Source organism: Saccostrea echinata, unplaced genomic scaffold (assembly GCF_033153115.1).
Source record: "Saccostrea echinata isolate AGI-Se365-2 ecotype Australia unplaced genomic scaffold, CSIRO_AGI_Sech_v1 ptg000060l, whole genome shotgun sequence".
NCBI lineage: Eukaryota > Metazoa > Mollusca > Bivalvia > Ostreida > Ostreidae > Saccostrea > Saccostrea echinata.
Genome location: NW_026889809.1, coordinates 3,604,844 through 3,620,461, shown reverse-complemented (window position 1 = coordinate 3,620,461; position 15,618 = coordinate 3,604,844). Strand labels below are relative to the sequence as shown.

At 34.0% G+C, this 15,618-nt stretch overlaps 1 protein-coding gene across 1 annotated transcript; it reads right to left on the bottom strand.

Annotated features, from left to right (window-relative positions):
• Positions 1 to 10,162: 10,162 nt before the first annotated feature.
• On the bottom strand, positions 10,163 to 11,999 carry LOC133174940 (prostaglandin E2 receptor EP4 subtype-like). Its single transcript, XM_061310033.1, has 2 exons — positions 11,211 to 11,999; positions 10,163 to 10,576 (listed from the first exon to the last, which is right to left on the bottom strand). The coding sequence occupies exons 1-2, from the start codon at positions 11,997 to 11,999 to the stop codon at positions 10,163 to 10,165; spliced, it is 1,203 nt and encodes a 400-aa protein (XP_061166017.1).
• Between the last annotated feature and the right edge of the window lie 3,619 nt (positions 12,000 to 15,618).

The window sequence follows — 15,618 nt, the reverse complement described above, 5'->3', positions numbered from 1 at the left end:
ATATTCAACTTTAGTTTTACCAGGTAAGTACTATTCAAGGTGAGTCAAATAATATGTTTCTTGAATAAAAGGTAAGTTAATTCCTAAGGCAGCAAAAAAATATCACTTTAAACAACTGGTACATTGTTTCCATGGTTACACTGCAAAGTAACAATTAATCCCAATTTTTCTTATGTTGTCGGTGTTGCAAGGTCCTAAGGATATATATGTGCCAGTCATGAAATTTATTGTTTTTCCTGAAGATAGTAGCATTAACCCAATCTTAGCAACACATTTTGGATGGTAACACTGTGTTACCATGGCAACCATGAAAGTTATTTTTAGAATAATATTGCCAATACCTAATTACTTAAGATCAAATATTTTTATTGTTTTTTCTTAGGTTGTTGATTGAGTTTGATCATTTAACACCTATCATTAGTGAATATTTAGCTTTTTTCTGCATTTTTCAGCATCTAAAATGTATTCCAAATGTACCCATGGTTACCTCTTACTTAGAGATAAATTCTAAATAGTTTCTTTTTAGCATAAGTGGCAACAAGGTGTCAGGTTTTGGAGAGAATGGTTTGTTTGTTATTCTTATTCTTTATTAAGGCTTAATAAAGATTCAAAGTAGCTGAAAATCTCAATTTTTTCAACTTTTCTGGCTGTTACCATGGCAACCAAGACACATAGCAACGAAATTTTATTTGATATATGTTTCTGATGTCAAGTTGTAATAATGGGCAAAGTTTCATCAAAATCGGTGACCATGCGTGGCAAAGAAGTTTAAGTGGTTACAGAGAATCGCTATTAACAAAACAGGAAAGAGCCTGCGTCGCCATAATTTCCTTGCAGACCCAATCTAGAGTTATTAAGATTCGGAAACCATTTCTAACGAATTTTAACTCTTGCTGAGACACCATTCTGATATGAACAGAAGATAACACAAGACCATGAAAAAAACAAGCAAATAAAACTGTTTAAGTCTTCACAAATCAAATACAAATCTAATAGATTTTCCATTCAAGTTTTTTTTCCTAAATTTTACTAAAACGTAAAGTCACTGTAGTAATTTAAAGGCAGCCTAACATATGAGGACTAAAATATAGCTCTACTCAATATAGTGTAACAGGATATGATCCATCAGAAATACTCATGTCATGTAAGTCTCTTTATAATAATACGGTAAATCATGTTTTATTCGTGAAAACATTATTTTTGTGTTAATTACGCAAGAGCGACTGCTCGCAAAAAATGTCATTCTCACGTAGACTTGTTTTCATTTAAGATAATACAACAACAAACAACAAACATTCGTTTGTTTGTTTGTTTGTTGTTTAACGTCCCTCTCGAGAATTTTTCACTCATATGGAGACGCCACCACTTACCGGTAGAGAGCTGCAAATTTTGACCTATGCTCGGCACTCAGGGCCATTGAGCAGTGAGGGATCTTTTTCGTGCCAGCACCTACTGCGACACGGGACCTCTGTTTATACGGTCTCATCCAAAGGACCGGTCTCCACGTCCCACAGTGGGATTCGAACCCGCGATGTAAGGATCAACTCTTTACTCCGCGACTCTAGAGCAGACGCTCTACCACTGCGCCACGCGGGCGACCAAACATTCGTGATAATAGATCAGAAACAAATTTCTCGTGAATATAAGGTGTGGCAAAATTGATGATATAAAGTATAAAAACGCATAATGGACAACAAAGTGTTTTTGAAGCATTCGTTTATCATGCATGAAATATTATAAGGAAGAAAGCAAAACGAAGTCTAGAGACAATATCATTTCTGAGATAAGATAGGTGTAATCCAGTTGGTGATCTTTCAGTATCATACTGTCGAATTACGAGACAAGCAAGCAAGTAGTTCAAAAAGCACAGTGACAGTATTGTAAGCAATCAGCCACGAACAGCCGTGCAATATCGAAAATCTGCGTGATTAATCATAAACATTCCATTAGTAAAATATGACAAGGAAGTGTGAATACTACAAACCTGTCATTTTAGCATAACTAATTAATTACAAGTTATTATGCTGGGATGTGTTTAGCTGCCTTCAGGAATGAATCATTTATTACAAGTATAACTCGTCAATATGTACCCTGTTTATTGTGAGTTCGTTTATGAAATCCTTATGTCAGAAAAATTGTGATCTTATTGGTTAAATTCACATCTAAAGAGAGTCGCTCGGGTGGCGCTGTGGTGAAAGCGTTTGCTCTAGAATCGCGATGTTTAGGAGTCGATATATATATATTACGTCGTCGGTTCGAATCAACACCGGGACGTGGAGGCCTGTCCTTCGGATGAGACCTTATGAACCGAGGTCTTTTCTCGCAGTAGGTGCTGGCACAAAAAATATCCGTAATTGCTCAATGGACCTAAGTGCTGAGTATTGGTCGAAATTTGCAGCCTTAAACCGGCAAGTGGTGGCGTCTCCATATGTGTGAAAAATTCTCGAGAGGGATGTTAAACAACAAAAAAACAAACAAACACATCTAAGGAAAAAATTCTTCAAAACCATATATCAATTTTAAATATTTTTTATTTAATATTCCCTACAATCAAAATGAATTACCCAGGATTTCAACAGTCTCGTTTGAAGTCATAATTTCGCAAGTTCTATGGTCGATACAATGACCTTGTCAGCAAATACAACCTATCATTGGGTCAAATCCTGACTGACATTTATCATACTAGATGTTAGACCATTATTTATACACTGAAATTTCTACTGATTTTATATATAATTTTTCCCGATCATGACAAGGAGCACACGGCGGGTGTGACCGGTCGGCAGGGGATGCTTACTCCTCCATGGCACCTGGTCCCGCCATGTTTTTGGAGGCCCGTGTTTGCTCTACTCTTAATCTGCATTGTTTAAATGGACTATGAGCTTGAATACTGTTCGTTACCTACATATCTCATTATGAGAGTTGTGTTTCATCAGTAAATTAGTCATGTAGTTACCGGATACTGTATGATACCTAGTTGTAAATGTCATACCTGTTGAGGTGTAATCAACCAATTATATATTAAAAGTACCTATGATTTGTAAAATTTTAGTTACTTGCCTGGCTAAATAACTCTTGCTTGCGAACTCTAAGATATCACGGTTATAGAAGACCTGAGGCCTTGGTGTTCCTTTCGTTAGTTTCTTTGAATAAACCAGAAAATTATTTCTTTTTTTCGATCTCCTATGACCTGTTTCGTGATTTCTATTTACAAAAAAAAAACCCAACCCCCCCCCCCCAAAAAAAAAAAAAAACAAAAAAAAAAAAAACAAAAAAACCCCCAAAAAACCCCAACCCCCCCCCCCCCCAAAAAAAAAAAACCAAACCCCCCCCCCAAAAAAACCAAACAAGCAAACAAAAACACCCCCCCCCCAAAAAAAAACCCCGATGTCTCATACTGACCATACATTAGCCTGTCTCTGATGAAAAACTTCAAATTTCACTGGTCGAACAGAATATTATATAAAACCGTATCATGCTGCCTTCTAACAGGATATTGTTAATATACCCCCTCCACGTAAACAACTGACTGGGTATCAAATCAATATGCTAGTACCCCTCCACGTGTCCTACTGACCTAGTGTCTTCATAACTAAAATTCTTTAAAAAATTGTTTATTGGCCTTCTCCCGACTGACTGACTAAAAATGGCCCGACTAAAACATGTTTTAATCTCCAGGGAACATTTTTTATTCATTACGAAAATTTCTCACCCAATTAATAATTATTTAAACTTCACATTGTAAATTTTTGAAAATGAAAAAAATTCCCCTACTTACCTACCCTGTTTTTTTATCCTGAGTCTAAAGAGGGCAAGCAAACATATTTTTAAAGATGGATTTTCATGTTTCCCCCCAGAGACCTCTTACTTTAAGATTTTTATAAATAAGTCAGATTTACTTACTTACTGCCCATGATACCTCTGGCCGTGAAAGTCAGAGGTGGGTAAATATTCCATAGCGTTATCATAAGTTTTAATAGCGGGCGTGCAAGTTCAAAATCAGGGCTACCACAACAAGTTTGACGGATATTGCTTCTAAGTGAAAAGGGTGAAGATAAAGAATAGTGGTCTCAAAATATATCCATGAACAATACAATTCTGTGAAGAGGGCATAAATACAGACCTCGGGAAATTTCAGCGGTGGGACCAGGTGCCTAGAAAGAGTAAGCATCCCCTGTTGACCGGTCACACCCGCCGTGAGCCCTATGTATTGATCAGATAGACGGACATTCAGTAGTCAAATTCAGTATAAAAACAAAGGCCTAACAATTGTTGTGAAACAAAGCGACCAAAATACGACCCAACTTATCTGTCAGTAGTCTGCATCGGTTTAAAAAGTGATTGTACTCGGGGCATGTGCTTGAGTATCGATTAAGATGGGAGGTGTAAACCCATATGCAGGTGATAACGGGATATTACTACATAAATAAGGAAATTTGACGATGGAAAAGCTGAAGTCATCTCGTTTGTCATACAATTTACTTGTTAGTTAACCCTTATTGTCTATAGTCAAAATATAAAACAGATGTGGCAGACTCTGTGGTGTCTTTTATTTCAAGTTCACTGGGATATTTCGAATCAACATATGAATGAAAGTAACTATTCTTAATTAATAATACATTTTTGATGTATCTAAATGTCGGGTTGAAGGCTACAGTAAGTGTTTTTTTTATTCTTATGCAAAAGTTTCTGAATAAATTCTGCTTCATAGGAATATAAAAACAGGTAATAAAGGAGTACAATTCGTGCCCATTGTAATCCCGGCAGTTTGTTGGAAGACCTGGTCTCCGAAGAATATATAAATGTTGTCAATGAGGAACTCCAGCATCCTTTTAAAATCAACATCAGAGTACTTGAGTATAGAATCAAAGATTTTTAACAAAGTAATTTTGTTGATGACCAATCACAAGATAGGAAAATTTCAGAGATCCATTTATATTGAAGAAGCAGTTATCTATTATATCAAGAAGTTTAGTTTTGAATTTATCGTGAGGAATGGTTGTATAAAGTGTTGAAAAGTCGTATGTTTTGATGTTACTGACTTTTGAAAAAAAAATAGCAATTTTAAATTTTCTAAAAGTTCTCTAGAGTTTTTGAGAATCCACATCTGATTTACACAACGTCTAGAATATTCTGAAGCACAGTACGTCTGTTAACAGCAGTTAATATTTTTGTAAGTAGTAAAGATAGGGGCTTAGTAGAGCATTTGCTTGACCCTGCAACTCTGTTTGTAAGGATTTTTTTTATGTTTAGGAATCCAATATAGGTAGGGTAGATCAAACTATCCCTGGTCAAGTTCGATTTAGGCAGATGACGTGATAATGCATTGAAATGTTGCACATGATGTAAGGTGCTCCGGGCAGCATTCGTGGGTTGTTTTTTTCAATTTAATTCCGACTCGATACAGAATAAACTTCTGTAGCACCTACAGATATCTAAACAATCTTAGCTTTTGATTGACTGAAGATGATTCTTAGCATTACCAATAATTTTAAAATTTTAGAGGATCTCCAAAATACATTGCCTGTTCCCGCTTCTATTCAGACAATCAAGGCAATAGACAATTTATACAAAAGAAACAAACACTGTAGATCACCTGAAAAGAAGGGTCATCTGATTATTTCTAGTTTAAAGGTGCAGATGACAATTTCAACAAATGTATAGTTGTATAGTATGTATATAATTGATACAATTTCCACCCCTCCCCTCCCAGATGTCTATTGTTAATCATATCATGAGATCTGATTTTTTTTTACTATCTCAGCTAGGTGAACAAGACAGAAAGCAAGATAAATAGCTGGAGATTTTTTAATATCATTTAGACGTAGGGTTTCACATTGCTAACAAATCGATCATGAGTTTTATGTGTTTAGTTTTAGTAGATAAAATGATTGGAAACAAACTTTGCTTTACTTTTGGTGCATATTTGATCGAATTACGTATTAATTAATCGATTTCCTCCTCGCTATTTGTTTCATTTTTTTATTTTGCTTTCTGGGGTGCATGCGAGGTTGACAATGGTTTTCGAGGGTGATAATTTTCAATGCTACCCTAAACTACATGCAAGTGCTATTGAAATGTTTTCTGATTAATTGTTTTCTTAAACGTACGATCATAAAATATCTTCATCTATGAGATAATATTATAGACATGCAATTCATTGGCGAGAAGTTTTTTTTTATTTTCGTTTTATTTATATATTAAACACACCCATGTTTGGGAGCAGTTCATGAAACAACTTTTTGTACAATCATTAAATTAAAAAAAAAAAAAAAACATCTGATGAGAAATGAAAAACAAATTGAAACATAATAACAACCATTTAGACTTAGTATTAAGCAATTTTTGAAAAAAAAAAAACTTTTATTCGTTATATTTATGCATGTTATCAATAAGGAATTATTTCACCGAAAGCAATGAAAAAAAAATAACGTCTCATATCCCAATTTGCACATTCTAACACAACCACAAATAGTTCGGCAGCTGCTGAACTCGATAATAAAACAAAACAAAATACTTTGTGCGTGGACATCAATTCTTGTTTGTCAGAGTAAGAATAAGTTCAAAACCCTTAATTAATTTATACTTTTTTAATCAAATAAAACTGAATTTGTTGCACAAGATGAAAACTCAAGAGAAATATCTTTCAAAAACTTACTAAGTAGCAAAGAGCTATTTAGTTCTGCCAGTAATTATGGTCCACTGGTTATTTCTACTTTAAAGGTTAAGGTGCCCGAAAAATTCTACAAGTATACGAGGGGTAATCAAAAAGTTCGAGAACTATCTCTATAATTACAAAACCACAATTCAGATCAGAATAAAATTTGGCACACATATAGTCATACACATATTCTATAAATAGCAGATGTTATGTAATGTTTTGCTCAATGTTTGTGATTTCACAATGTGAAAATGACGTCAATTTGTAGGTGACGTGACAAAAAATGGTTGACACAGTCACACCCTAGTAACGAAGAGCGGTAAAGTTTAAGGTATATCTTGGAAATTCCTGTGCAATAGTATATAATAATCTGTACAAGGTTTATGAAGACAAAAGACTTTCCAGAAGTTTAATCATTAATTGGATTGATTGTTTTAGTGAAGAAAAGGAGATGATTAATAATGACGTTTGTTCTTTTGCCCAGTGAAAGCAAGCTGGGAAAGAGATGTGTCCTTAGTTGAGCAACCGTTATGAAAGATCGCCGAGTTACAGTTAGAAAAATAGTTGAATATCTTAACAATAATATAATTATTAAATCCCTAAAATTTCGTTTACTTAAGAATTTAAACATATCAGATATGATAAAAAGAAGGAACCCATTCTTTATCCACATTGGATAAACAACGCTCCCAAGACAGATGATGTGATGTTCACCGTGATCATTCTGGGAAAAGGATATCCTTATCCACCCATCCTATTGCCGAGATTTGGCCATTTCTGACAAATAGACTGTTCTTGTTTTAAAAAACAACTTGCATGGTAAGAAATATAAGACGAGGAAAAATCTTTCAGCTTCTGAAACAGAACGCTACGGAGCATGTCACGTGATAGCCTGAATCACGTGATTCGCGCATGGGCAGAACGGCGGCAGATGTGCATTAAAATCGGAGAGGACTACTTAAAAAAAATAATGAACACGGAAACCTAATTTTACGTCTTTTATGGAAGTAATTCAATTAGTTCGCGAACTTTTTGATCATCCCTCGTATTTATGATTTTCTTAACAGCGAAATTTCCAAAATTAATCAAAAAGGGAGATAGGTAAGTTGTGATCATTGCAGTGACCAGACAAAAAGCTGTGTGTTAGCTTGATAACATTTCGATCCAAGCATTTCATATTTCAAACAAATAATTCATTGATAAAATCTGTGCTTTCCTTTCTTCTTGTTAAAACTAGAGGTACTGTGAGCACTAGGCTCACAAAATGATACCACCGCCCTTGTATGACTTGCAAGGTCCATATTTTGCTTTGGTAAAGCAAAAATATCTGTCCAATAAAAACAGAAAATAAGAGGTGATCTATGGACTATGTGACAGAGATTCTTGGAAAACTCATTAAATTTTATTCACTGGATTAGAAGGAGTTGCAGATAAGAAATGGATACCACCAAGAGCAATGGACGTGGGGACAGACAGGCACACGTACGGACGAACACACCAAACACTATATATAAGCTGCTTTTCAAGGGGGGGGGGGGGAGGTATAATAATTGAAAAGAGTATCACGTTTTGTTTTACTTTTAATAAATATCCATCACCCTGCATACGTGGTTTATATCAGTTGATTCGATACGCAAGAGCATGATCTATGTATGAACAATATCTAAAACGAGGAAAGTTATTGACAAACAAGTTGATGAAACAAGAATATCAGCAGTCTCGTTTAAAGTCGTCATCTCGTAAGTGCTATGGTCGATAAAACGACCTTGTCAGCAAATACAATCTATCATTAAGTCAAATCCTGACTGACGTTTTTCATGCTATTTGTTAGGCCATTATTTACACACTGAATTGCCTACAGATCTATTTTGCTCTGCTCCTGATTTGTATTGTTTAAATGGACGTTTGAGCTTGAATACTGTTCGTTATCTCAATATATACACGTATTTCATTTAAGAGTAGCTGCCTTTATCAGGTGGTGATTCCTTAAACATTAAGTCAAATGCTGACTGACGTTTTTCATACTTGTTAGGCCATTATTTACACACTAAATTGTCAATGGATTTTCCCATTATTTCCCGATCATGACAAGGAGCACACGGCGGGTGTGACCGGTCAGCAGGGGATGCTCACTCCTCCATGGCACCTGATCCCACCTCTGATGTTTTAGAGGACGGTGTTTGCTCTGCTCCGTAAAATGTATTGTTTAATGGACTTTTGAGCTTGAATACTGTTTATATACTCCATATATTTCATCAATTGTTCAAAAGACCAAATAACGTTTTTCTCGATAAGAAGATAGATATCTTTTTTTAAGAATAAATTTTGAATATCAAAAAAGTCAGCCGATGTGTTACTCATTGCAGTCTTTCTATTCTTATCAGAATAAAATTTGTATCATCGGATAATACATTAATTGCTCTCTTTTAAATTTATCATGATAATGTACGCAAATAACTTTTATCTCTTCATGAGAAAGCTTTCTTACTAAATTAGAACAAAACTTTTTAAAATCTAATTAAAAAGCTAAAAAAACCCCTGTAAACTTAACTAAGCGCCCCAGTAGTATAAATTCCCGGAAGAGATATCCAGAATAAATCACCCTAATCATTTGATCCAACCACAATACTACATGAATGCTTCAAGGAAAAGTTTTTCACGAGATATAATTTTCAATCTCTAAAAACAGGATTGAAATATATGTCAACCTATTAACCACTATGAGAAAGGAACTTAAGATTATACTCTTTTCCCAAGAACTGTCTTTTTTAGCTAAATCCTATCAATGGAATGCACAAAAAATATTTCCTGCAACTGATCATCCTGTTTTAACGCTCTACATATATAACACCTTTTTCCTTAAGGTTCACAAAAATGTATTTGCCTTCCTTGTTTTTTGTGTTATTTCTTTCAATTCCACACAAGGATTGATTTAAAACTGAGCTACTCTCATTACGAGGCGTGATCCTGAGTCAGAGATATTTAGATAGTTTGTACGTTTGAATGTTGTTTAACGTCCCTCTCAAGAATTTTTCACTCATATGGAGACACCACTGTTTGCCGGTGGAGAATGCAAATATATACCTATACTCGGCACTTAGGGCCATTAAGCAGTGAGGGATCTTTTTCGTGCCAACACCTACTGCGACACGAGACTTCGGTTTATACGGTCTCATCCGAAGGACCGGTCTCCACGTCCTGCAGTGGATTCGAACCCGCGACGTAAGGATCAGCTCCTTACTTTGCGACTCTAGATCAGGCGCTATAACCACTGCGCAACGCGGGCGACGGTATTTAGATAGAGTGTATCTCAAATTTATTAAGAAGTCAATTGGTATATTCATAGCAGTCTTTTTATTCTTTTAAATTTTTTTTTATTTAGAAAATAAATAAATTACCTTTCAAATTTAAAATAATCATTCATATAAATATTTTCAGTTATAAAGGAGAAACTATTCATAAAAGCCATGCTCTATGTTAAAATGTTCCATTTATTATGCATCACCCTTTATATACCCCGCCGTCATCTGATAGCTTAGTACTTGAAGAACGGTTTGATGCCGACCCTTTATATACCCCGCCGTCATCTGATAGTTTAGTACTTGAAAAACGGTTTGATGCCGACCCTTTATATACCCCGCCGTCATCTGATAGTTTAGTACTTGGAGTACGGTTTGATGCCGACACTTTGCTTGTATCCCCAGTTCCTGACATTCCGGTCAATTCGTGGCGGATTTCAAATTTCTTCCCGACCAAACGTTCCATACCACCCAGCAAAAGAAGGAGAACTTCTTTCCGGAAAAGAATATATATCCATGGATCTACAACAGAATTTGTGACGCCCATGCGCAGTAGATTAAGTTCCGTTTTACCTTCTTCTTCAATAGCACCAGAAGCATGCTGAAGTATGTTTACCTGTATTATCAAAGAACACTGTTAAAATTTTGATGCATGATAAAAGTTAACAATACATATTTTATGGTGTGTTCACATTTATTTGTAGCTCATTCGTTTTTGTGTTTTTTTTTTTTTGTAAATTTTATGCTCGTTGTAATAACCTTATTATCAAATACACCTTCATTAGATCATAAACAATGCTTAGGCGCTAAATTTGACTTCGTCTACTTGATCAATAATACATTGAGCACACGGCGGATTTTACAGGTCAACAGCTGATGCTTTCTCCTCCTGGGACCTGATCCCACCTCTGGAATTTCCAGGGGGTCCACGTTTTATGCCCTGTTCACAGATTTATATTGTTTGTAGATTTTCTTTTTAGATAGATCACTTTTAGTTATTTTCCCCTACTTCATTCTAATAAATTTCTTCGAGAATTTTACAAAATAAAAAAGGACATGAAGAAACTTTAAAAATCGTATTATATTTAACGACAGAGATATTATAATTTTTAAGCCGTTTAAAGAAATTGCCTCATAGGAGAATCTACTTATAACTATTGAAGAAATGCTTAAACAAATTCTGCGTAAAAATACCAACTTCATGCATATATATAAAAAAAGTTTTCATACCCTTTTGAAATTAAATTTACCATAAGAGGTGCCCAACAGGATGTGAACACCGTGACGATGACCAGGAGGAATACAATCACGTGCAGATCTCGTTTTCTGCTTCTCTTCCTCTGGACAATTCTGTTCCTGACGAAGAAGACCACAACCGCCATATTAATTATGATGGTCAGAAAGACAACTATAACTCCAGTTATGGCATATATGTAGGAGTATATGATGTTCTCTCTTGCCTTTGGGTGAATTGTGCTATTTTTTAACTCAATAAAGTTCAGAAAACACCACGAACCAGGATAGACATTTTTGCTTGATCCAAATCCATACAGATGAAGACTGCAGAGGATCCCCGATAAACACCATACAACTCCGAGTGTGATATTAGTTCGGAGTTCTTTCTTAGAAGAGTTATAAAGGAATGGATAGAAAGTTGCAAAGAAGCGGTCAAATGACATACAACACACGATCATAGCAGAAGACATCAGTGTGAACATGAATACGAAGCCTAGGTAATCACACAATGGCTTTGGAAAGGTATAATTGAATTTAGATATGTAACGGTATTCTGCAAAGGGATAGGAAGCTAAAATTCCTCCCCCATCGGAGATAGCAAGACCGCAAACAAATCTGTAAAACGGGCGCCATTTGTGAGTTTTGGCAGAGCAGCACAAAACTATAAGAGCAATTGCGTTTCCAACCACTCCGAATATAAACAGAAGAGTCACAGGTGCTGCGTTCTCATAAACATGTGTTGTTGTGGACATAGGTATCATAGTAATGTCCTCAGTGGTAGTGGTGATATTTTCGCTTTGCATGACGTTTCTCGAGACAGGAATCTGCTAACAGTATGACATAAACTTTCACTTGGTATAAGTTTTATTATCAGCTCCTTGCTAAAATGATAAATGAGGCATAAAAGGAAATACCCAGTATTGAAACAGCAAATGATATGTGATACAGGTTCACAAGTTGTGGACAGTTGACTTTGGCGATATTCAAATGATTTCCTTTGTTTGTTCTCTATCTAGAATCATATCGAATTAAGCATATCATATGATATCAATGATAATAAAAAAGACAACTTACAGCCTATAAAATATTATTGTTGCTTTGAAATTGAAAGTGGTAAGATAAAAGTTTTCAATATTATGTCATTTTTTATGTCTTCCTTATTTTAACTGCCGTTTTGTGTTGATTTGAGAAGGAAGTTTTGGGAATTTTAACTTTATGTATCTAGGACAGTTAGAAATGCAAAATGATAACCCAAGTAACTTTTCACACACATTATTTACATAATATGTTTTACGCTAATCATTCTCTAATCACCTCCTGATAAAGGCAGCTACTTTTAAATGAAATATATATATTGAGATAACGAACAGTATTCAAGCTAAAACGTCCATTTAAAACAATACAAATCAGGAGCAGAGCAAAATAGATCTGTACACAATTCAGTGTGTAAATAATGGCCTAACAATTAGTATGAAAAACGTCAGTCAGGATTTGACTTAATGATAGATTGTATTTGCTGACAAGGTCATTGTATGGACCATAGAACTTACGAAATGATGACTTTAAACGAGACTTTTTTTTATTTCATGATATTTTTTATGATACACATTTTCGTATGGAATTTCTTAGCTTAATATTTACCATGAATTCTTTTTCAGATTATGGTGATATCGATTGTGACATTTTTTTTGGAATTTGGATAATTAACTATAAGTTTTGACAATTTGGAAATATATACACAATTTGGGCCAAATAACTCTCTAGTGGCTTGGTAGTGCTGAATAAAATTGTGATCAAGGTTAGGTCAATAAAAATATCTATGCCTTATATTATTTTTGTCCATGGTAACTATTTTCATTGTAGAGGAGCACATGGCTCAGTGGTCATGGTATTTTTTTAGTAGATGCATGAAAGATCTCTGGTTCAAATCCCATGGTGGACACTTGAAGTTGTGTGTTGTCCTTTGAAAAGGCAGGTTATCTGCATTGTTTCTGTGCACCAAGCTGAATCTTCACATTTCATGTGTACCAGCTCAAGCGAGTAGTTAACTGCTGAATCTTTACATTTCATGTGTACCAGCTCAAGCGGGGAGTCAACTGCGATGGAATGGTGTCCCATCCAGACGGAGTCAATAACTCTTATCTACTTAGCTTAGCATTAAAGAATTTATTTGGGTACATAGGAAATAAATTCGTTATCCAGGTCCAACCAAGGGTGTATGGAATACAAAGAAGGAACAAGGCCGAAGGCCTCAGGGTGTATGGATTTCAACCCGGGGTAAAATCCCCGTACACCTTTGATTGAACCTGGATAACTAATACAATACATGAGCACCATGGCTTGGAAATGATTTAACTTTTGTTAAAGCTATATTAATAAAAATGTTATAATATCCTCAATAGACTGACAACGAGGGATGCTTACGATAACGTTCCTTTTTTGAAATTTACTTAAGAATAATCTTAAGCGACACAACTGTCGTTTCACTTGTTCCTTCGTCTAAGAATGCAAAACTGATTTAATATTTGTTGTTATTATTTAATATTTGTTAATATAAATCTCAAGACAGATTGTATAGTTTTTTGTGAAAATGTCAACAGAGATAGAGATGAAACAATTGTCAGTAAATCTTACTTATGCACAAAATAAGCTTGACAGTTGCGTTTTGTATTAAAAAAAAAAGTGAAGATGCATATGTTTAATAAGATAAAATAAAGAAAAAATATTGAATATACTGAATTTACAAATGAAAAAGGTGATGACCAACAGTGATCGATCTAAAAAAAAATCTTACACACAATACAAATCTGCGAACAGAGCATAAAACACGGACCCAAGGAAATTCCAGAATGGGATCCCTAGCCGGAATAAGCATCCCCCTGTCGACCGGTCACACCCGCTGTGAGCCCTATATACTGATCAGGTAGACGGAATATTACATGTATTATATGTAACAATTACATGTATATACTAGTACACTTTATGGACAGTGTACTTACATAATTCATAACTACAATTTTATTAATTTATTAACAAACTGACAGGCCTTGCATCAAAATATGCAGCACATCATCCTAAAGATGGTGACATCTCTATACGAGTGAAAAAAAAAAATTCTCGGATGGGATGTGAAGCAACAAGCAATCGCAGTTCAAAAGATGAAATTCTTCAATATCACCTTTCAGTTTTAAATACTTTTGATATTCCAGTAAATGAAAGTGAATTTGATTCCAAAAATTCATTTAAAAAATCCTTACAGAGATACAATGCATGGTCCAGCAAATTTTCTACTAAGCCTCTGTCTTTACTCCTCCAAAAAGATCAACTTCTCTGAAGACATTTCGGACGTATTTTGCTCTTACTTATTCACGAAATGGTGTTAATCAAATAATCAAATATAGATTCTCAAAAATTCCAAAAGACCTTTTCAAAAAATTAAAATCACAGAATCTAAAATCACAAAATCCAAAATTAATTGCATCAAAAACGTATGACGTTTTTAATATACTTTATACAACCATTCCTCAAGATAAACCAAAATCAAGTTTTTTGACATCATAGACAACTTCAATCAAAATGGAACTCGGAAATTTGCAAATTCTGTCATCTACAAAATCATTCTGATTCTACATACATTTATTCTGATGATACTTAAAGGTGCTGGAGTTCTTCATTAACAATATCTAGGTACATGTAGTCTTTGTAGACTAGGTCTTCCAACAATCTGTTGGAGTTTCGATGGGCGCTAATTGTGCCTGTTTATTAGCCGACTTGTTTTGATATTCTTTTGTAACAGAATGTATTCAAAAACTTCTGTATGAGAATGAATAAAACTCTTCCTGTGGCCTTCAATTCGATATTTCGATATATACGCTTTATTAATTAAAGATAAATAATGCAAACTTTTTTTTCTGAAACAAGCGATATAAATAAATAAATAAATAAATAAATAATATATATATATATATATATATATATATATATATATATATATATATATATATATATATATATATATATATATATATATATATATATATATATATATATATATATATATATATATATCCAAAATTGAAATAAAGTCTCAGTAATCGGATTACAATAATAAAAAAATATAAAAAGAAAACAAAAGAATCCTCCATAAAGCTTTAGCGCTTTCATTTAAAATCTTCAGAAGCTTTACATTACTTTACATTGTAAAACTTCTGAAGATTTTAAATGAAAGCGCTAAAGCTTTACGGAGGATTCTTTTGTTTTCTTTTTATATTTGTTTAATATATATATATATATATATATATATATATATATATATATATATATATATATATATATATATATATATATATATATATATATATATATATATATATATATATATATATATACATGTATATATATATATATGACTTCTTTATATTT